Source organism: Megascapheus bottae, chromosome 2 (genome assembly GCF_031878675.1).
Source record: "Megascapheus bottae isolate mThoBot1 chromosome 2, mThoBot2.hap1, whole genome shotgun sequence".
Taxonomy (NCBI): domain Eukaryota; kingdom Metazoa; phylum Chordata; class Mammalia; order Rodentia; family Geomyidae; genus Megascapheus; species Megascapheus bottae.
In genome coordinates, this window is record NC_143510.1 from 21,090,150 (window position 1) to 21,114,784 (window position 24,635).

The 24,635-nt window shown below is 37.6% G+C and overlaps 1 protein-coding gene across 1 annotated transcript in view; it reads left to right on the plus strand.

The window, feature by feature from the left end:
- Positions 1 to 24,635, plus strand: part of Kcnh8 (potassium voltage-gated channel subfamily H member 8) — a 313,437-nt gene that overhangs the window by 144,417 nt on the left and 144,385 nt on the right. The window contains exon 4 of the mRNA XM_090355208.1: positions 20,973 to 21,100. Coding sequence (XP_090211334.1) covers positions 20,973 to 21,100 — 128 coding nt within the window. The remainder of the gene's footprint in view (positions 1 to 20,972; positions 21,101 to 24,635) is intronic.

A 24,635-nucleotide genomic window follows, 5' to 3' on the forward strand; every position in this document is an offset into this window, starting at 1 on the left:
GAAGAGGCAACTCCATTTCCCTTCCATCTTCACTGAAGCTTTGTCTGCAGTAGTCAAGACATCGAATCATCCTAGGTGTCAATGGACAGATGCCGAGATAGAGAAAATATGCTACATTACACAGTGGAGTAGTGGTCAGCCTTTAATATGATCCCATTATTTGCAACAATGTGAATATGACTGGAGATCACTATGCTAGGCAAAACCACACCACATAATTTCACTTATACTTGGCATCAAAAAGACACTCATGTCACAGAAGATGTACAGACAGAACACAGATATCTGTGGTTCTACTGCAAAGTATGGTCAACACAGGCATCGTTAATGCACTCTACAGTTCAAAAAGCTGAAAGAGTCAGATGTGGTAGCTCTGAGATGAAAGAATCTCAACTATTTGGCAAGTTGATATCAGAAAGAATCACAGTTAAGGGCCAGCCAGGCATTTGCTGGGATCCTCATCTCAAGAAAGAGGACGTAATTGGCACACATCTCCCAGTTACCTGGGAGGCCATGGTTAAAAACCAAAATCACAATCTGAGCCCCCTGGAAAATAACTAAGAAGAAAAGAAAAAGGGGAAGGAAGATTTCCTACTTGGGGCTCAAGTAGTAACTTGCTTGCTTAGCAAGCATGAGGTTCTGATTCCAATTCTAGTATCACACACACACGCAACACACACACACATACACACACCCACACACACACACACACACACCTGATTTGAATATTTTACCATGTGTGTGTCTGTGTGTATAGATGTAATATTAAATGATCCCTCTGAATGTATAGTGTTTGTTTTTTGTGTATCAGTCAACATAGGAAAAACCAAAATTTCAATTTGAAGGAGTAGCCAAACAGAAATGACACAGGCTTAATTATCAGTTCCTGATGATTCCTTAGAATTTCCCTTGTTTTTCACTTATTAAGGCAGTAGAATTTTTGGTTCTGAATTAGAAATTATTAGCCTCCACATTTAAAAATAGCCCTTAATGAGTATATGTGCTTCAAAGTATAATTTTCCAATGTAGTAAGTTCTGAAGAACAGTACGAATCATGATTATTCCTAGCAATATACAGTGGTTTATTTTAAAAATGATCCACAGAAAGCTTCTTATGGAGGAACTTGATATTTGAATATATGTTGCAAAGCATATAATGAACAGATGAGCATTCTTAAAATGATATGTAAATAAAAAGGAATGAGCCAGATGTCGAGACTTAATCTTGTAATCCTAGCTACTTGGTAGCAGAGATTGAGGGATCTCGCTTCTAGACCAGCCTGGGCACAGTGACATATGCCCCGACTCTAGGAGAGGCCTCTGGCTCAGTGCAGTGAAGCACCTGTTATACCAGCTACCAGGAAGGAAGCATGATGACTGAACACAGTGCCCTCTGCCTGTCAGCCCTAGCAACCCAGAGAAGCCAAAAAAGAACAACTGGAACCCAGTCCAGCATGGGCACACTTCTTGAAAATAAGAAAGAACAAAAGGGACTAGATTCATGACTCATGGTGGTACTGGTGATTGAACTCAGGGTTACATGCTTGCTAAGCAGCATTTTACCACTCCCAGCTTTTTTCTATGTATGTGCTACCAAGGACTTGAACCTGAGTCTTCATGCATGCTAGGCAAGCACTCTATCACCAGGGCAAACTCCCAGCCCCCACCTAAGAGTTTTTTAAATAATGAGTTAAGATGTAAATTTAATATAAAACGTAGATAAACAGGTGTTATGTAAGGATGGCATGAAGGAAGCATGGTTTTAAGTGACTGTAATGTGAGGTGCTGTTGTCGATTGACTGAAGGCTCTCCATGGGGTAAAGTGGTGAGTGCTGAAACAAATCAGGGAATCGCAACTGGCTCCAGAGGCATTACAGCTTTTTTTGGCTATTGATCTGTTTCTCCCTAACTCGGTAGGGAAAACACAAGCTTGTACTCAAGAGCACTTTGCCTCATAGTTGTGATTGATTTAGGCAGTTTAGAAAAGTGGTAAACTTGCCGTAAAGGATGCTGGATACCTGAGTGTACAGTAATATTTAGAAACTGAATTTGCGAAGTGTTTAAGAGTGGTGATTAGATAACAGATTTGCATTTTTGACAAATGAGTTAAGTTTATCTCAATGACACCTTTATAATAATCTTAGGGTAAAGATTTCCCTTAGGTCAGTGCGAGGGCTTACTATATTTTTATTATTTATTTGTAAAGTTATAGACACTGTGGTTATGAAAATGAACCATATTTCTTCTTTTCAATTGAGAGAATTTTTACAGTACTAACTTATATTAATAAATTATATTAAGGCCAGGTACTAGTGGCTCATATCTATAATCCTAGCTACTTAGGAACCTAAGATCTGAGGATAGCAATTGTAAACCAGCCGGGCCACAAAAGTCCCTATAAGACTCCTATCTCCAATTAACCACTCAAAAACCAGAAGTGTAGCTGTGGTTCAAGGTGGGAGAGTGCTAGCTTTTGAGAAAAAGCACTCAGCAACAGTACCCAGGCTCTGAGTTCAAGTCCCATGACTGACATAAATTAATAAAAATAAAAAAGTAAATAAAATTAAAATTTTAGCCCTTTTGAGTTCATCTCATTATTTTTATCTTTTCCCTAAACTTCCCTGTCTTCTTAAAGACTTGCTAATATATTTATCTTCACATGCTATCTTGAATGTTCTCAAGGTAAAAATAAGTAAATAAATAAATAAATGCTTGAATGATTATCATGAACCTGTAATTCTTCTAAATGGCTTCAAAATACTTATTAGTTTAATATTCTCAACAACCCAGCAGTACAACTAATATTACTATCAATGTTTTCTTTCTTCTGCTTTTTGATATATAGGCCGGGGTAGCCCTAAACTGCTGATTGTCCTACCTCAGCCTCTTGAGTGCTGGATTATAGTTATATACCACCACTCCCAGGCATTATCAACATTTACAAAAGTGTGATACCATGTCCCAGTTTACAAAATTAGAAAAAATAGCAACAATAGAACTTGGATCCATGTCTAATTTAGCTCCACTAATCACACTCCTATAGATTTTTTTATATAACAGTGCAAGAAAATATATTGCTTGCAATATATTATGTTGCAGTTGGCTCTAATTAATTATAAAATAACACAGTAACCAAAACTGATGCTAATCAAATAAGTGACAGATTTTTAGAAATTTATGCATGGGGTCACTTGTTGAAAGAAAATCAAAGAAAGAACAGGAAAAGATATATAGACTAAAACATATTCTTATGATCCCTATTTAGGACAACCTTATGATTTAACTCTATTCAGTTCTGGCATCTGGAGTTAGCATCGGCTGCACAGGTAAAAGGCTCTGTGCTACACAACTACACCTATTTCACACAGGTACTGACTCCTCCATCTCCTCCTTCTTCTGTCCACCCCAGTTATGTGTGTCCTTGCTAGAACCCACCTCTCAGTGAGTGCTTATAGCACTTGGGAAAATGGTGCATATTTATTAGCTTCTTACAAATGGTATCACTAATGATACAAAACATACAGGCAAATAAAGTGGTCCAGAAGGTCCTGAGACAAGAGTTTCTACCCCAGGAAAGTTGGTGTATACCACCTCTTATATATAAAAGTGTTCCCCAAACTCTGATGTTTACAAAATGTTTAGTGGAAGTTTTATTATGTAGACACAATTGGTTACAACATTGGCCTTGGGGATTAACTTGGTCCCAGCCCCTTGTCTCTGGATGAGAAATACCAAAAATTTCAACTCTCTAATCCTGAGGTTGGTTCTTTCAGCACTGATTCTCCACCTTCCAGGAGGGAGTCTGCTCTTTAGCATAGCTTCAGTCTTGGCTGAAAAAATGTCTATTATGGATAACAGAAGGCATTTCTCTTCCCCCTCATTGTGAAAATTGTAAGGGTAAATTTAGGATCTCTGGGCCATAATCCATGCAGGAAGGCAAATAGATACCTCGCTCTGTATTATAATGTTATACTTGCTTTTGTTTCTCTGTTTAACAATGCTTTAAAGGAATTTTATAATAATCCTAGCTTCTAGAAAAGTACTTGGGTGAACTTTATTCCTCTTGTTGAAACTAAAGATGACTTTTTTAAATCATGCTCGAATCCTTCATGCACTAGGAAATCTAACATCAAATGTCCTGCTAGCAACAGATACTTTCACTTACCAGTTAAATTTTCTCAGAAAAAGTAGTTAAAATGTGTAAAAAGATTGAGCATTGTCTCATGTGCTTTAGGATCATTAGAAAACCATCTAATTTCTCCTGTGAAGTTCCTGTAATGACTACTTAAGTTCTCACCCCACCTCCAGTTTCCTCCCAGTTGCTATTTTCCCTTGAGACCTCTTGAAGTACATTCTACCATTTCAGAATCTGGAATAGTACATACAAATGCACCCTGTGTGTCATAGACATAGAGCGTGACAAAGGGTGGCTTTCAGGAGCTCCCATTTTATGTCTCTTGCTCCACTGAGATGACTGCCAAAATAAGTATGCCAGCCATTCAAGTCAGGTACCCCCAGGATCCTTGAGATAAGGAAAGGTCTATTTCTTTTCATCTGTACTCAGTCCTCTTTGTCATCCTGAAGTTGCAAAACTTGTAGGAGAACTGACTATAATGAACTCGCATCTGATAGGTTCCAACTACTTACTTCCTCAAGAGTATATTGAATTTTAGTCCTCTTCTTATTCGCTCTCCTTTGCCTCATTACTGCAATCAGAACAATTTAATAGTGAAGACTCTCATTTGCTATGTAATATGGCCTGCTAAGTTTACATTAAGAAACTCATAAATAAATTTATTAAAGTAAAACAATTGTAGAAAGCTATGGCTTCTACCCCAGAATCCTCCATTAGTTCAATAACAATTGCCTGGGGAAGTAACAGTGAATTAAAATAATTTAAAAGTTGTTTTGTGGTTGTTTGGTTTGATTTTTGTTGTGACTGCCGTAGTGTGGCTTGAAGTCAGGGCCTCAGGTACTTAGCTTTTTCTGCTCAAGGCTGGCACTCTACTACTTGAGACATCCCTTTACTTCTGGCTGTGTTGGTGGTTCATTGGTGATAGAGTCTTGAGGATTTATCTTCTAAGGTTGGCTTCAAACTGCCATTCTCAGATCTCAGCCTCAGATTATAAGAGTGAGCCACTGCCACCAAGCTTGCAAGTATTTTTCAGAACTATCTACATCCACAGATTTGACCCTTAATTTATGCATGGAGATAATTGTCCTTGGAAAACTATTAGGTTCTTTTGGAAATAAGATTTGTAGAATCAGTGTCTGTGTGGAGAAGAAAGGCAGCAAAATTAAACAGACACTGGCCTCTGATAGGGTCCCAAAGTAGCTTTCCAAGCTGGGATGACCCTTCCGAATCTTTGGTCCAGGGTCCTGGGCCTTTGTAAGCGCTCATGCTGACCAATCATGACAGGTGAATTGTCCTCACAGATATTGCAGGAAAATAGGTAAAGTGATCCTCCCAACAGGAGGAAAGAGCGCATGTGTCCTAAATGATCAACATGGTCCCATTCATGATCAATGGATCTATTTGATATACCAGAAAACTTACTGCTTCTTTCTTTCTTTCTTTCTTTTGGTATTAAAGTCTGATGTTTAATTCAGGGCCTCAAAAAACTTGCTTTTCTTGCATCTTGAGCAAAGCCAAAGCCTCTAACACTGCTTGTGGCTGATTATTATTAAAATTGTCAGATTCATCCTTCCAGGTTAGCCTTGATTAGCCATCCTGTAGTCTCAACTTCCCAACTAGCAAAGATGGCAAGTGTGCACCACTAGCTCTCTTTTTTTAGAGTTAATTAGAAGCTTTCCAGGCTAAAGAAAAACATGCAGCGCCGGAAGGACTTTCAGTTCTCTTCCTCACCTTGGCACTTAGAACACTAGACAGAATTCTGTTTCCTCTCAGTAAGGAGAATCTTCATAATAATCTGGCTAGTCCTAGAAGAAAGTCACATGTGTATTAATACCAGTCCTTATCAAGGATATGCTTCACCCTATGTCAAAGAGAAAGGTCCTCACCTCCCATATCTGTACTCACATAATTTCTTAGTTAAATTGATTGAAAGGTTAAGTCAAAGAACCTGGAAAAGAATGAGCAAAGTGATAAAGATGAGGAACTGATGCTTGGGTGACTTGCTTGGATGGGCTGTCCTATAACTTCCTGTGATGATGCAAATGGTCCATGTGCTTTTCCATCAACATCCAAATTGGTGTGTGTGGCTACCGAATACTTGAAATGTGGCGAATGGGCATAATTGCCTAATTTCAATTAATTTAGATGAAAACGAAGGAAAAGAAACCTATGTGATTAACAGCTATTATGTTCAACAATACAGATATAGTAGGCCTAGCAACTGGATTAAAAAGAGAAAAGGATTGAATAAAAGAGGAGAGAAAAAGAAGGACAGAGGGAAGAAAAGAGGAAGGGAGAGAATAAAACAATTTGGAAAGGGGATTTATCATTGTCAACTTCTCCAGATTATCAGAACTGTAGGATATGGGTTTCTATACTATGATATTTATTAACACTACGATACTGCATAGAAAAAGCCAAATCTTTGGCCTCTGGAAAGGAAAACATTCTGAAACATATAGCATGAAGGTTTAGGAAGCAGAATGACTTTAGATTTTTTTCCCCAGTCCTGAGGCTTGAACTCAGGGCCTTGACTTTGTCCCTGAGCTTCTTTGTGTGCTCTACCACTTGAGCCACAGAACCATTTCAGGCTTTTTCTGAGTAGTTTATTGGAGATAAGATCTCACAGACTTTCCTGATCAGGTTGGCTTTGGACCATGATCCTCAAATCTTAGCCTTCTGAGTGGCTAAGATGATAGGCATGAGCCCAGCAACTTTAGATTTTTAAGTGGAATACTAAACGCTCAAAGACAATGACCAATGGCCTAAAATTTCTAAGAGCTTAGCACCAGTGGCTCATGCCTATCATCTGGCTACTTGGGAGGCTGATATTTGAAGATCACAGTTTGAAAACAGCCTGCACAGTAAAGTCTGTGAAGCTCTTATCTCCAATTAAGCTCTCTAAAAGCTGAAAGTGGAACTGGAATTTAAGTAGTAGAGCACTATCCTTGAGCACAAAAGCTGAGGGCAGCACCCAGGACCCAAGTTCAAGCCTCAGGAAACACACACACTCACACACACACACACACACACACACACACACACACACACACACACACACACACCTATAATCCTGAATACAGCATTATAAAACCCAACCAATGCTAGAAAAAGGAGATAAGGATGGAGACAACAAATGGAAATATGGTGAAGGGAAATGAGTTTGTTCCAAGTACACTGAGTGCATATATGGAAACATCACGGTGAAATCCCTTCATATTACAAATGCAGGTGAACTCAAAAATAAAGTTAATGCATAAACCAAAAAATAAAAAAGAAATGTATAAAAAAGTGATTGCTTAAAAAGTGGCAAGAGACTTGCAAAGTTTTGCTTCTGATTCTGAATAATGGGACCTGGAACTTCTGGTTTTGTAGGAACTATTGGACTGCTTCATGCTACATGAATTTATAAGCTTGATTTAATTTTTAAAGATTTTTGTATGTCAAATTAGTGGCACCAAATGTATTCAGAAATTACCAACCTTTGATTCTACTGGCACTCATTCAAACCTGTGCGAACTTATTAGTAATAATATACTTCCTAAAAGCTTATGAAAACATACAGCAAATTAAATTAAATTGAATAAGCAACTTCTCCCCTTTTCTATGTCAGATAGTTACAATGGATGATTTGGCCTTTTAGGCAAAGGGAAATGCATAATGCTCCAAAGAAAGAACAACATTAAAGACATTATATGATGATGGTGGAGGAGGGAGTTGGCAGAAAGGCTTCCCTGCTCTTAAGAGAGATCCACTCCTCTGTGTGGTAGAGTGATCACATCTTCTGTAAATGCCAGGTGTTCTGGTGGGTGACTTTACCAGGGACCTCAATAAGCCTGTGCTAAATTCCTGACATCTAGTGGGATCCTGTCATTCTATCCTAGGTCATTTTCATAGCCAAAAGAAATAATTCTGTGTAAAGAATAAGCAAAATGTTAGCCAGCAGGGAGACAAATTAGGCAAAAGAGCACTGGAACTGGATCCCAGAATCAGAATGGCTCCTCCATCTTCCTTGGCAAGGAAATAAAGTAATGAGATTTGTAAGTGTGGCTCCTTGATTCTTTTCTCTATTAGACGTGATATTATATTAAGAATCAAATATTATAGATGATCTAAATCCTTCAATTACTAGTTTAAGAGTCCTAGATATAGAAGAAGGAAATAAAGGAGGAAAAAAAGGAAAAGAAAGGTTTTAAAGGACTGCCTTGTTAAATTTAACAGATTTCCTAAGACATAACACCAAATATCCCCACAGTTTCCTCAAATGACAATTTGAATGTATATGGTTTTATCCCAGTAGACCTTACCCTAACTCATCTGTGCAAAACACCCTTAACTCATCTGACTCACCTCACCTAAGCCATGAGCCATCTGTCATATGTTGTGATAGGAAGTTTAACAAGTTACCTTTAGAAAGGTAACTGGTTGAAGGTTTGTTGTTCAGTTAACAAGGGCTGTTCAACCATAGCCTCAACAACAAGGCTGATTACATCGCCATCTTCACATTTGGGGGAAATCTAGAATATCACATTTAATTCTACTGCAGCAATACTCAAAACATTCCAGAACTGTTTTTGCATCCACCCATGAGGGGCCTTGATGGGAGAAGTGAGGATAAATGCAACCTCCATCATTCGGTATTTCAGCCTCACTTGCTAGTGCAACTTCTGAAGAAGCCTCAGGCATTGAGGCTTTTCCATTTCCCTGTCATCAGTGGTCATGGTCCTTCAGTGGCCTTTGAGTTGTCAGCAACACTGCTTATCAAGGGGAATTATGTGGAAGCCAGTAGTTAGCAAGCCTCAAAGTGCTGTGCCGACTCCTGAAACCACAGGTCCGCCCTTCTCAGTTCTCTTCCCATGTGGAGCAGAAATCAGTTGATCTGTTTGCAAAGATGGAAAATATTCTCCTAAATCTCCTGTTGTGAAAAGTATAAATGATCACTTTCAATTTTCATCTTATCATAACTAAGAGAAAAATGTAATTCCAGAACAAATGACACTAGTTTTCAAGTGAAGTTGCATTCTCTTGGTATAAAAGCTTTGAGTGTCTTTAATTTCACAAGTGGGCACTGACTGAACCCTTTTTCCTCAAATGATCATGAAAAACAAAACCAGCCTAAATAGGAGAAAAAGAAAATAACTTTAATACCTCTAGACAGAGGGAGAGTCCTACCTCATCCATGTTAGAGGAGAGAGAAACAAAGGTTCAAATTACTGCTGTGTTGGTTTCTAGGAATCTTATCTACAGCTATCTTCCAAACACAGGATTTTGAGAGGATAATTTAAGGTATACCAGATGTTTATCAGGATCATCTTGCCATGTTCTGAGTCCTTCTTAAGACTTCAGAACTTATTCCCTGGAGTCGTTAGGTGACATCTCACAGGGTTTTTTGGGGGGTGAAGAAAGGAACCCTTAGTCAGGTTCCCTTTCAGGCAATCTTCAATCAATGACTGGCCAGCTATGGGAAAGCAAAGCATCGTAAAGTATGCAGCAAGGCCCCATTACTCTCTTCTAATTAGGAACAGTTGTGAAGGATCCTCCCAGCACTAGAATTCTTCACAAATTGACCTAGGTCCTTTGTTCAGGTTTAGCATGGCCCTACTTTCCCCTGTGCTTATCCTGGTTTGTTCCTAACGAACATTAATCCTGAGGATATTTCGTATGACCTGCCCAGCTTCGACTCTGCTTTAGTTGGCTTCTTAGGACATACTATGTGTTTGCTGCTCTCTTGTCCTTTTCTTCTATCTCCATCATCTATGTGTAAGTCTGTCACTGTCTCTGTTCTGTCTCCTCTCCCCCCCCCCCCGCACCACCTCGCCCTTTCTTTCTCCCTATTCCCCTCCCTGCCAAATTTCTGGATTTCTGTCATGATGAAAACCAAGAATTGAATTAAATCAGTTTTCAAAGGAACAAAGCAGACCATGATAAGGGAGATTCTGGAGTTGCTAACAAGCACAAATTGGCAATGTGAGCAACTCTAGCTAGAGGGAATAGCACTGAATCACAACTCTGTAGTACTCTAGTAGAAAATAAGTCTTTTGCTAGTGTCAAGTATTAATCTTGTAATATTTCTTCTCTTTTTTTTTCTTTTTTTTTTTGTGAGTCATGGACCTTGAACTCAGCCTGGGCATTGTCCCTAAGCTCTTCAGCTCAAGGCTACCGCTTTATCCTTGAGCCAAGTCCACTTCCCATTTTCTAGAGATTAGTTGGAGATAAGAGTCTCAGGTCCTTTTGTGCCCAGGCTGGCTTTGAACCTTGATTCTCAGATCTCAGTCTCCTAAGTAGCTAGGATTACAGGTGTGTGCCACCACTCCAGCTACCCTTGTAATATTTTTTTTTTGCCAGTCCTGGGCTGAAGCTCAGGGTCTGAGCATTGTCCTTGGATTTTTGCAAGCGTAGAGCTCTACCACTTGAGCCAGAGCACCACTTCTGGCTTTTTTTTTCTATGTATATGGTACCTAGGAATCGAACCCAGGTCTTTGTGCATGCTAGGCAAGCACTCTACCACTAGGCCAAACTCCCAGCCCAAACCTTTTAATATTTCTATTGGATTTGGCATGCATCGGTGAGGGAAGATTCTTAATGACATAAGCTGAGGTCATTAAATGTTCTTTCTCACTCATCAGCTAGGTCTCTGCTCTTCCATTATGTTACATACACGAAATCTATGGCAGGAATAAAACAACGACTTTGTACCCCCAAATATGCATAAGGCATCCCTGTAAGTTGGTTAGTCTGCCATTAATTATTGTTTTTCCACCACATTTGGCATGGACCATTTCTGTTCCCATTTGGAAGGCTGTCTTTTCACCCCTGGGCTCATCACACCTGTCAACTCTTTTCTGTTCAGAGCTGGGATACAATTACCCTGTCCATGCTCAGTGTAGAAATGCTTTCTATCCACTGGAATTTTATCTGGTGCTTTTCACAGCTAATATTAACAACAGTGACAACAATAATGTGGTCACCTACCGAAACAATACCGTGTGTCAGGCATTTTATCGCTTTTGACCACATTTAATCAGCACACAATACTCCGTGTAGATATTATTGCTTTCACCATGTTTTAGAAATAAATGAATGGAAAGCCAGGAGACTGTCACCTTCTTGGGCTCACAAACCTAGAAAACGGTGAAGTGAGGATTTAACTTAGACTTTCTAGTTCCAGAGCCTTGATTATTAACTTCTCTGCAGTTATTGCCTTTTAGTTTTCATTTTTTATGTCATGTATTTACTTATTTATTGTGTTTTATTGTCAGAGTGATATATAGAGGGATTACAGTTACATTTATCAGGTGTCATAGGTGCATTACTTCTTGAATATTGACACACCCTTCCCATGTTTTTCTACAAGTCCCCCCCCCCAACCCCTACCAATAATCTTGGTTTTCCCCTTACCTTCTCCATTTCAAGTAAAAAGATTAGATCAGATACAGTAACAGCGTGAGATAAACCATAAGGGGGAAGAAAAGAGAAAAGAAATAACTTCACATAGTACTTTAAGAACAACAATCACAAAGATAAACCTTTTGTTTCCATATCCTGGAGTTCATTTTGCTTAGCCTCATCCTATATGTAGGCCATATGTACATAGCTTTTGAGCTATTGTAATCCTCTGCTAGGAGAATCTTAGATGTATACTAATTATTACACATAAGGGAAACCATGGAGCCTATGTTCCTTTGAGTCTGGTTTACTTCATTTAATATGATTTTTTTCTAAGTCTTTCCTTACAAAAGGGTGATGTCATTCTTTCTGATGGCAGCATAGAATTCCATTGTGTATAAATACCACATTCATTTGTGTCTTTAAAGAAGCTGCTTGTCAGGATAACCTGATAATTGCAAGACTCTATCTCCAAGCATGGTCATAGTATAACATGGTTAGATGGGAACACATGTGGGGAAGACCAATACTTATCCCCAGCCTCTGGTGATGTTTATTATTTTAAATAATCTTGGAGGGGCATGCATGGCATGGATAGGTTTTGCATCTTGGTCATCTTGTATTTATTGGCCCTGTTCCTTCTAACCTACTTGGGAGATAAGGGGTCACTCAAGCCATTGTTCTAGCCAACTTTTTCATCTTTCCTCAAGTATTAGAGGGGTGAAGTAACACAGGCTGTGTTGGACAAAGCTTCTATCTACTCTTGACTTGGCTAACTGTTAGACATGATCTCGGCAACATAGAGGAGAGGGATGAAGACCTATATTTTTTCTAGCTAGATTAAAACTATGATGATGAAGATTCTTGGAAATAGCGTGTTGATCAAAAGTTCCCTTTCCCTTTGTGTAGTCAATTCAAATGGAACTTGTTTTGTCAATTGCTGAAAAGAGTCTCTAGCATCTTAATTGATATAGACTGGATTCTCCCAGACTAATGGTGAATCTAGACCTCAGGACTACATTTCTCAAAATCTACACAGTGCTTCCACACTCTAAAACACTGTAATATTGATTGAACTAGTTTTGAAAATTAGCTGACAATTTATTCTAAGTATACTTTAAATTACATACTGACTTAGGTGACTCTAGTGCATTCAACTTAAATGTCTTTGCTTAAAATCACACACTTTAAAAATGTAAATGTTAGCCAGGTACCAGTGGCTCAAGCCTATAATTCTAGCTACTCAAGAGGCTGATATCTGAGGATTGCAGTTCAAAACCAGCCCATGCACAAAAGTCTGAGACTCTTAGCTCCAATTAACCATTAGAAAACCAGAAGTGGTGCTGTGGCTCAAAGGGTTTGGCAGTGTCCTTGAGCTGAAAAGCTCAGGGATAGCGCCCAGGCTCAGAGTTCAAATCTTACAACCAAAAAAAGAAAAAAGAAAAATGCAAATGTCTGTAAATTCATCAGTGCCATAAAAAAGAACTATATTATTTCTATCTCTACCTACATGAGTTTTCTTCCTTATTACTTTACTCATGCTAGAATATGAGGAAGATGGAGCTCTGAGACAGGTTTGCTGTAGAAAATTGGATGTATACAGTAGCATACAAAGAATAAATAAATATTATAGTGGAAGAACACGGACCTAGAAAAAGGAAGTTTGGCAAATTCTGCAGTTAGGGGAGTTCTTTCAGACATGGGCCTGAACTTCCCCATACATAACCTGCATCCATTTGATAATCTCACTTCTTTGCTTCTGCATTACATTTTTTTTGTTTTTGTTTTTTTGCATTTTTTATTGTAATTAGTAAAAGGGTTACATGATATTTGCCAGATAGAAGGTGCATTAATTCACATACATTGATACCCTTTCACTTGGCCAGGATCAGGAAAACGAATAATAACAGATGCTGGAGGGGATGTGGCCAGGAGGGATCACTACTACACTGTTGGTGGGAGTGCAAACTCGTTCAACCACTATGGAAAGCAGTGTGGCAGTGCCTCAAAAGGCTAAACATAGAACTCCCCTATGACCCAGCAATTCCACTACTTGGCATTTACCCAACCATCCAGAAACAAGGACCTACTAAATCCACTAGCACAACAATGTTCATTGCAGCACTATTCACCATAGCAAAGATATGGAACCAACCTAGATGTCTCTCAGTTGATGAGTGGATCAACAAGTTGTGGTATTTGTACACAATGGAATTCTATGCTGCTGTCAGAAAGAATGACATCGCCCCATTTGTTAGGAAATGGAAAGACTTAGAAAAAATCTGCATTACATTTTTCATTTTGTTCTATTTTCTTACTTTCATGTTTTGATTGGCTTATATCATTTACACAAAGGAAGATTATATTGTTACATCTCCACAAGTTAACACTGCATTCTAATCCATGTTACCCTTTTTATCACATTCCCTACTCCAACACTGCCTCCCCCAGAGGGTTCCGGGTATCATTTTCAGAGTTACAAGTCATGTATGCCTCTACTTTATTAAAGGAAAGGAAATGATGGCTGTAGGCACTTCTCATTCACCAGCCACTCTACAGAATCCGTCTGAAGTTAACACTAGTCAGTCAGAGCTTCAGGTTTGTGTTATTAGTAAATGCTAAGGTCGTCTAAATTAGAAGAGTATTAGATGGACCCTATATTTCTTATACAATATTAAAATTATATCAAGCGTTTGTTCTTTCATAGTTTCTGTATACCATCCAATTTAAACCCTGACATCATTGTGTTTTTCCTTGCATAAAGCTTTTTTTAGCTGCAGCTTACTCTGAAAAGATGCAGCCATTGAAACCTGAGAGCATTTCTTGGATTCAAAATGCTGTCAGCTTAAATGAATGATTTTGCCTTGTTTTACCTATCTACTCTTTTGTAGCTAAATAGCTGTAGTGTGCAGGCTTCCTAAATCTCTTTCTAATTTGTCTTCTTGCTCTGTTGCTAGCATTTAAGTTTCTTAGAGACAACCTGGCTGTGAGTTGGCTTGAGAGCTCCAGGAAAGTGAGTGGTAGGGCTCAGTGGGAGAGTGCCCAGGCAGAGCGGGCTCCCCATCATAGGCCATCATGAGGGAAATATAATTTGTACTTCACTCACTGGTGACTGAGTTTTCTGGCTGAAGCAAAAAAAATTCAAAGGGAGGTTTGTTACATAATGTTGTCTGAGGACAGCTTTTCTCTGTTTCCTAATCGAATCTGGGGGTAGGTCTTGTTGCTAGCCCTGTGATGCAGTAAAAGGATTTATGGCTTAAAGATTCCATGTCTTATTTCTGTTTCTTGTGAGTGATGTGTATCTCAGTCAGTTTGCCTCTCCTACTTGCAATGTTCCTACTAGACCATTTACAAGACTTGTTTGATCACAGGACCTCGAGTCAGAAGAGCTTGTAGAATGCTGAATCAGAGAAACTTACATGTTATGAACTAAAGACCACTCAGTGTGTTTGCCATATATACTATTCTAACCAAACTGCTGTTCTTGAGCAAGACATGTACAAATGTACATTTCCTCTGATGTTCCACAGATTCAGTTGAAAAACTTAGTAAGCAGCTCTGGATTGTGTGAAGACTTCCTAAGCAATTCCATTCATACTATTGGAGACAGCTACATAACCATCCTACTTAACCAATGGGCCTATCCAGTAGGAGAAGGATAAAAATAAACTTTAGCATTCCTGCTGAATATAGTATGTATCTGTATTGTAATCATATCCTTTAATGATTTGATTCTCTTAAGCCCCACATCAAGGTGTTTTATGTGCCATAAAAGTAAATGAATGGAATTGGGAAATGGTTAAACTTCACATGTATTGCTGACATGTCCACCTGCCAAAATCTACCTAAATCATGGAATCAAATACATGAAGTTTAATTTCTAGGAGTTTTGATAAAACTTGGTCATTGTACCCTCTCCTTCTGTAGAGAATTAGTTGTTAAATGGGATATAGTTTGAAAAATAGTTTGCTCAGGTTTTTTTTTTTCTGACATTCATTCTTAAATCTTGATTAGACCTCAGCAAAATCTTCTGTAAAGAAATCTGATAGTGATTGAGGTCTTGTGGGTACATAATACCTGTCATAACAACTCGTCAACACTATATCAGGAAAGCAGCTTGAGACAATATGTGAACAAATTTCACAGCAGGGTTCCAATAAAGCTTTATTTGCAAAAACAAGCACTGGGATGAAATATACAAATTCCTGATCTAGATAATGAACAAATGATTTCTCCTCTAAATACCTCCAAACCAAGATATTTTTTTGTTGCTTTCCAGTCCTGGGGCTTGAACTCGGGGCCTGGGTCTTTTGCTCAAGGCTATCTCACTACCATAGCACCATTTCCAGATTTAAAGGTTAATAATATTTAGAGGTTAAAACAAGAAATAGGGAAGCCAAAAATTCCTTTTAACCTCCCTAGATACCTCATTGTTTTACATATTTGCTAGATCTAAACAATTTATATGAGTTTAATAACAGAATATTGAAGTAAATTCCTTCCCCAGGTATCTAAAGAAGACATTAAATATCAGCATTTATGGCCATATCATCCATGAAACATTCCACAGACTGTATTACTCAGTGGCTTGATAAATTCTGTGAGAAAAAAATAGAAATAAATAGTAATGCACATGATTAGGAACAATTGAGTGATTGCAATTTTTGAAAAGACAAATTTGATAGAAACACATCATCTTTCTTGATTTGGGCATTATTCTGTGTGATTATAATTCCCATCAAAGAACCTCCTTCTAACCAAAGTGTGACTAAGTATTAACATACAATAGTGAAAAAGTAAATTTTGCTTCTATCACATTATAATACTTGCTATACTTAGACTATGCAGGGATTCTTTAGTATGTGTTTTGAGATAATTCCCTTATTTATATTCTTGATTCTTACTGTCACAATTATGTTCTAAGACATTAAATAACTAAGGCATGTTTTCTAATCATTCCAACAAAGTTTAAGAGACAAATATCCACCATTCTCTTTCTACCTCTAAAATCTTTCCTTAATATGTATTTCAGAACAAATCCAAAAGTGAAGATCAATTCTCATCTTCCCTTTTTATGTTACCCCTATATTTCTTTTTTATATATTTTTATTGTAATAAATAGAAGGGTTATACACCTATATTTCTTTTAAAAGTAAATATTATTCAAGGTCACACCTATAATTCTAACTATTCAAGTGGCTGCGATCTGAGGATTGCAGTTCAAAACAAGCCAGGATTGGGAAGTCCATAAGGCTTTGTTCAATTAACCATGAAAAAAGACACAAGAAGAGCTATGACTCAAATGTTAAAGTTTTACCCTTGAGCATAAAAACTCAGCAACAATACCAAGGACCTGAGTTCAAGCCTCAGTATTGGCACAAAAAGGCATAAATATCAAATTCTTTAACATAAAAATACAAGATCCTTAATAAATGTAGGTGAATTCTTATTCCCAACCTCATATCTCATAATATCCATCACACATCTTGGTGTAGCATACAATAAGGAATGCTAACATGTTTTTTATTTATTTAAGCCCTCTTAGTCTTTGATATTCTTATTCCCTGAGTTTGGACAAATATTATCTTTGCTAAAACAAATCAAAGGCCTATTTGTAGTTGTTGCTTTTTCTATCCTGTAACTTCTTCCTTATTTTCAACAAATATGTCCCTATCAAGGTCATACCATCCATCTTCAATCAGGACTATCTTTAAAATCAGAGAAGACCTTGACAGCATCAAACCTTGCGTAGGTCAGCCTGGTATCTCATCTTTCTTGTTGATCTGATTGCATTGTACATAATTAGACAATGACTTTTCAGAGTGCTTTGTGAAACTGTTGTGAGAGTCATTTATTCTGACATCTAAGTTAAATTAAAATTAGTTTGGGAACTATCACCAGTATCCTGAAATTGGTGTCCTTCTGGTATATCATTAATGTAAAGATTTGTAATAATATTTAGATGAAATAGTCATAAATTCATTGATAGCAGACTGTTTTTCATATACAGTATGAGTTTAGAGTAAAAATTAATTTTTCATTATTTTCTAATATTGTAGGGTCTACTGTATTATCACATTTACTTCGCTACTAGTTTGATAAAGTTAGAAACCATCCTACTCTTCTAATTTGACTTAACATTAATTATTTATAGTTGACCTTTTTGTTACTAACACAACTCAAAAACCCATTTTGTGATATCAATGCAGAGTAGATTTCTCTAGAAGTAAGGTTTCCTGACTTGTGGCATTAGCCGGTGAATTTTCCTGAATCTCTCACACACGTTTTGATTGTCACAGGGTGAAAATTCGGGGAATTCCAGGCTCTTACTTTAAATGACAACTTCTCAATGGCTGGAATATTTGATAATATTAGAGCAGTGCTATTATATTTTCATGTGGTCATTATTACAATTTTAAAACATTTAGTCCTACATGTATGTATACACATGTAGATAGAAATAGACACCAAGATGGAAAGCAAATTGAAGACATTGTATTTTTTTCTTCAATCTGTCCTGGGCTTGAACTCAGGGCCTGGGCACTTGAGTTTCCTCAAGTCTAGTGCTCTACCACTTGAGCCACAGTATCATTTCTGTGTTTTTTTCTGTGTATATATTATTGAGGAATCAAACCTAGGGCTTCATACATGCTAAGCAAGCACTCTACCGCTAGGACACACTCCTAGCCCCAAGACATTGTATTGTATTTATCTGTCTAAGAACTTAAAGAGAAGTGAGTGGAACCAAGAAAGACTATGATTGTATTCATAATTTTTCCTCAGTTCTGGGGCTTGAATTCTGGGCCTAAGCACTATCCCTGAGCTTCTTTGTGCTCAAGGCTAGTGCTCTACCACTTGAGCCATAGCCCTACTTCCAGCTTCTTCTGAGTAGTTTATTGGAGATAAGAGTCTCATGGACTTTTTTTTGCCAGTCCTGGGCTTGAGCTCAGGGCCTGAGCACTGTCCTTGGACTTTCTCAAGGCTAGAGTTCTACCACTTGAGCGTCAGCACCACTTCTGCCTTTTTTCTATGTATGTGGTATCAAGGAATCGATCCCGGGTCTTCATGCGTGGTAGGCAAGCACTCCACCGCTAAGCCAAACTCCCGGCCCTCTCATGGACTTTTCTGCTCAGGCTGGCTTTGATCTACAGTCCTCACATCTCAGCCTCCTCAGTTGCTAGGATTATAGGTATAAGTCACTAGTACCTGCCGATAATGCTTGAAGTTGATTGCTGAGTATATCATAGTATATCATGGTGTCTTGAGGTAGAATTAGAGTCTTAGGAAACTCCTGTTTTTCTATTTAGGCTATTACCTGATTGGAAGTGTGATGGTGTGACTGTTAGAATGATGGGAGTTAATCTCCTTTATATAAATTTAGCTGATTGTACATAAGCATACCCACAAATACATCCCTAGGAAATTGTATTACTGCCTGATTGGATTACTTGAAATCCTAATACAGCCAATTTGATGAATAAAACTCACCCTTAGTAGGCCATTCTCTGTTGTTCTGTGAGTTTCTATACTAAAAGTTATACAAACAAAATCCAGTTTCCAAGGTAATTTCTTTGATAAGACTGACAATGTGAATCTAAGTCTACTGTTTGATTTGGGTCTACCACAGAGAAGATGCTCATATCCCAATATTTTAGACTCAATTCTGCATTTTCACATTTGAGATTTTCTGAACAGCTTTTCTGTGTTTTTGCTTAATCTAGAATTTTTTTTAAAGAGAACAGATTTTGATATGCATTTGAACTTCGATAAGTACAATAGATACACATGCATTTATAAATTCAATAAGGCCAATTGATACAAAGTCCATACACTGGCTGATCAATACACAGAGGATTGAGCTCAAGTGTTAGTCAGAAGTCTCAAAATGTAGAATTTGAAGTTTGAAGCAAAGTTAGGGATGGGGTTAAAGGGGTTTTGAGATACTTGAAAGCAGGGATGAATTTTCTCTGTATAGAAACTTGGAAATTAGAAATTTTGCTTTAGATATTGTATTTTTGATGAAAAAGGGACAAAATACATGCTTTTTGCCAGTTCTGGGCTTAAGCTCAGGGCCTGAGCACTGTCCTTGGACTTTCTCAAGGCTAGAGCTCTACCACTTGAGCCATAGCACCACTTCTGGCTTTCTCTATGTATGTGGTACTAAGGACTTGAACCTGTGTCTTCATGCTTGCTAGGCAAGCACTCTACCACTAGGCCAAACTCCCAGCCAAAATACATCCTTTTAAAATGTATGTATTCTTGAATTTCATTAACATACAAATTCTAACTTCTGGAAATTCTATTTCTGCCTTAAAATGATTATAACCTACATTTTAATTTTTTTCTTGTGCAGTATTTCAATTATGTTCTTTGAAATTTTAAAAATGGCCACAAACACCTCACACCTTAACTCTAGCTACTCATTTGCCTGGGCAGAAAAGCTCATGAGGTCCGTATCTCCAACCTACCACCAAAAGCTGGAAGTACAGCTGTTGCTCAAGTGGTAGAGCATCCAGCTTTAGTACAAAAAACTGAGACGCATTTTAATTTCTTTGATCAAAGATAAAAGTAAAGCAAAACAAACACAACGATATTAATAATTTAGTCTTTTTGAAAAATTGTTTTATTATTATTCTAAATATGATGTAGAGAGGGTTTAACATTACATAAATCACGCAAGGAGTGCATTTCTTTTTGGACAATATCACCCCTTCCCTCATTCTCTCTAAAAATTCAGTCTTACCTGAGAGTAGGAATGAGATGAGGAAACATGGAAGAGTGATAAAAGGTTAACATTGACCAAGACGTATTTTGCACTTAACATGACTGCTAGAATTGAAACCCCTTTACATAACTACCTATAAAAATATTTTTTGAAGCTATGTCTTGTTATCAACATAGAAGGTGGGATGGATGAGTAATTCAGTTCACCTTAAAGCTGATGAAGACTGCATTCCAGAGAATGAGCCACAATCTCTACCGGTCTAACGGTTATATATTTAAGATCAACACCAATCAGAAGTCAAGCTGCACAGTTTTGATTTGTTTGTTTCATTCTGTTTACTTTATTCAAAATAGTTACTAAACTGTGAATAAGGTTAATAAATTAAAATTAATTATATGAAGCTGGAATGAAGCCAGGAGTTTGGCAAAGACCTGGGTTCAATTCCTTGGTACCACATACATAGAAAAGCCAGAAGTGGTGCTGTGGATCAAGTGATAGAGCACTAAGCCTTGAGGAAAGCCAAAGGACAGTGCTCAGGCCCTGAGTTCAAGCCCCAGGACTGGCAAAAAAAGAGGGGGGGCAGGATTACAAGGACCAAACAGATATAATAAATGCTCTGAAATATATAGCCACTTTGTGATTTTGAGAGTCAACTATCAGTGCGACATTCCTGAGATGAAATGGTGCATTTGTTGGTGTCTAATGCATTTTCTTTCACTTCCCCAGACAAAGCCAAAGGAAGGTCAAGAGCAGGGACCCACTTTGACTCAGCCCGGAGACGGAGCCGAGCAGTCCTTTATCACATCTCTGGACACCTGCAAAGAAGAGAAAAGAACAAATTGAAAATAAATAATGTAGGTGATACATTTGTACATGGTGAATGTTAGAAGTTTGCTTGGTGGTAGTGCTGAATTCACTAAAGAACAGCTCCAATTACTCATTTATTGGCATCCTTAAACTTTTTTTTCCCCACTATGGCTTGTGCTTGCCTATAAAGAATGAACTGGAAAAGGCTAGTGGTCATGAAGCACTGTGTAATAAAAGTTCTTCATCCTGTTAGTATCCCAGCCTGGAGATTAGAATATTATTGCAATCTGGTAACACATGGAACCAAGGACCCTATAAATGAGGGCATACTGGCTGCACTCTGAAAGAACGAAGGTGGCAGGTCATGTCACACATAGTATATTGGATGAAATGCCTCTAGTTTCATTGAGTTGCATCTGTTTTGCCCTTCACCATTTTCTTTTAATGCTTTAACCCAAGGGGAGCGTGAACAAACAACTCGTTACTAAATTTAAAAGTTCATATCATATACAAACCACAATTAGTAATCTTCCATAGGGAAACAATTGATTTGAAATTACGTGCCATCCTTTCACAGTTCCTTAAAAAGTTTGTTTCGATTACATTACCATCAGGCGGCTTTATGAAATCTACTGCTTACCTATCAATAGCCATAGCAAATCTATTCTGATGGGAAAATTTTTTGCAAATGTTTTCCGATTAATTGCATTTAGCACAACAACTTTACTTTCAGGAAGGATGCATGGTCAAGATGTTCTGAGAGTTGAGGATACAAGGAATTCTTTGTCGACTTTCTTTTATCCAATAACCTGTAGTACTATGTAATCTTATGTACAAATACTTTGATAAAAACAGACCTTTCATCGGGCATAGAAGGCATCTATTTCTCTAATTGTAATGGAAAGAGAGAGAGAGACAGAGAGAGAGAGAGAGCGAAGAGAGATGTTACAAATATATTGCAATCCAGTTTCTAGGAGGCAGAATAAAATACTTTAATCAAATTATATTCATTGGCCATCTCTCTGCCCTAGCTGGTCATGAACCACTATGGAGGTTCATATGATGTGTTATCTTTGGCTGGCCTAATACGAAGATTTTCTAGGTAGACATATGCCTAAATGACACTTTGATTCCTGAGAGTCCAGGAGGAGAATTAACTTCACATGTCACTCCCTCTAGGAATCCTACCCCAGGTTCCTGTTTACATGCCCCTTAAGTAACCAAGTCAGCCTAGGGGAAAGCAAGAAGAAACAAAGGTAACCATATTGAACTGGATTCCATGCAATTGCACCAACAAAGCACCTATATAAACACCATCCAGCAATCCTGTTATATGGAAACCTGTCAGGGTCTTCTAGGTCTGAGTTGAGAATCATTTAAATATCCCAATTATTAATGAGCTTTCAAATGCATTTGTTAAGCCTTCTGCCTTTCCCTTTAGACTTAACAAAGTACAAGCCACCACTTAAAATTCTGATTAAAAAATTCGTGACTCCCACTGCTGAGCTAATTGCTTAATTGCCTTTCATAGATGAAGTATAAACATCAAGATGAAATATTAAAATAATACACAGTAGTTAAGGATTTATCACCAACATAAGGACTCTGATAGAACTGGTAAGTCTTTCTTAGAAAGCCAAATATGGAATCAGGAAAGGTCTTATTCTCCAACTTTTTCAGGAAAGCAGAGGAGAATGGTTAAAGCACACATAGCAAAAAGAAAAGTCAGAGAGAAAATGCTCTGAATAACTTGACCAACTAATCTTTGGGAGAAATTCTGATTATAGCAACACACACACACACACACACACACACACACACACACACTAATTCTTTTATAGTTCCTAGTTGTTTAAAAATAAAACTTGAAAGTTCCTTTTTCTTATTTGGTTGTTATAGAAAGCTAGCACTAAGTATATTTTAATTAGTCTCATTTTTAGCAAACTGCAGAAACCAACTTAACTTAAAATTTCTACAGCAGGAGGAGAAGCTGTAGGACTTGGTCCTTAATCTGACACAAAGACACCTTTTCCTCACCATGCTTCTGCTCTGAGACAGTTTAATGGGCTTCAAATTCTGAAGGAAAAAAAAAAACCACATTTTTCCACCCAGATGATTTCATAAAGACGTGTGAAAGACTTTAGTGAGCATTTCCAAAGTTAACATGTACCTGAGCTGAACTGAATTCTCAGTATAACATTCAAGTCATATGATTGAATTATAATACAATGTGAATATTAAATAATGTCTTAAGTGGCTTATAAAACTGAAAAACACACGTTTTATTTTTTGAGTGGTGGTGATATCTAAGTTTCATCAAATCAATAGCTTCCAACCCTTACTTTCGACCTGTCTTCTCCCCTTAAACAAGGTAAAATTTAACTTTCCCCTTATTAAAATTACTTAGACTGAAAAATGTGTCATTCCTGATGTCTCTGAAAATTTCTTATTGTGGTAAATATTTAGGAAAATATAAATATAAGCATCAGTATGCACTAATCTTGAGAGGGATGTTATAACCTTGTGTTCTCTGCTGTGCTTCTGCCTGGCTTTTGTGAGAAGCTCAATTCAGAACTTCCTCTCCTCCTCTTCGGTTTACATTAAAATCCTCTTTGGAACTTAACCCTCAGAATCAGGCTGGGATAAAAACATTCCTTTTATTGATATCTGTCTGGAATAAATATATAGTGATTCATTGGGCACCAACAAACAAATTAGAAGAATCCTATCATAGTGATAATAGTGGCCTATTATGAAGAATTGGCATGATGAAGTGCCTTTATGGAATGAGTAAGAATATTAACAGAAAGTGGAAATATGTTGGGAATGTCTACTAGACATTTAGCATGACTAGACATGGAGACTCATGGCTAAGAGCCAATTCTTCTTGTTCTCTCTTCCTGTTTCATGAAGCCTTGGGTACTTTCGGGTTCCCTGAACACATCACATTATCTATTCTTCCCTCAATAACCGAAACAAGAAAACTGTAACTTGAAACTAATATGTATTCCAGAACTTTAAGCTAGTCTCTTCATTCAACTTAGCTTTCAAATATAAGAGCTCATTACTTATCTTGCATTTCTCATTAATTGAGGTCAAAGCAATGTCTGAAAGTATCTGGTTACAGGCTTGTCAAATTTCCACACACCCTATTGTTGGGCTTGCCATTGTGTCCTGGCAAAAAGGGAATTGTTCATCAATTTGGACTGCTTTTAAAGTGAAAAGCTTTTGCAGTTATCAGAAACTCCAGCTATTCTTCTGCATTTCATCAACTGTACAATGAATGTGGCCTTCTTCCTCCAATGACCCAAATAATCATCCTTAATTAACTGTTCATTACCTTACCATAGAACCAAAGTCTGGCCAGTGTTTGAATGCATCACTGTTCATAAATAATAAACGTTAGGGTGCCTAGTGGAAGCTTTACCAATCAACAGAATAAAAACTGTATGTACATTCTGATTATATTCTGAAAGGAATGTTAACAGCTATTTAGAATAGAATGTTCCTCATCTCTGTCCTTTTTAAGAAAGCAAATAAACTACCTTTGCTGACCTCAGCAAATCTCAGGTCTAATATACT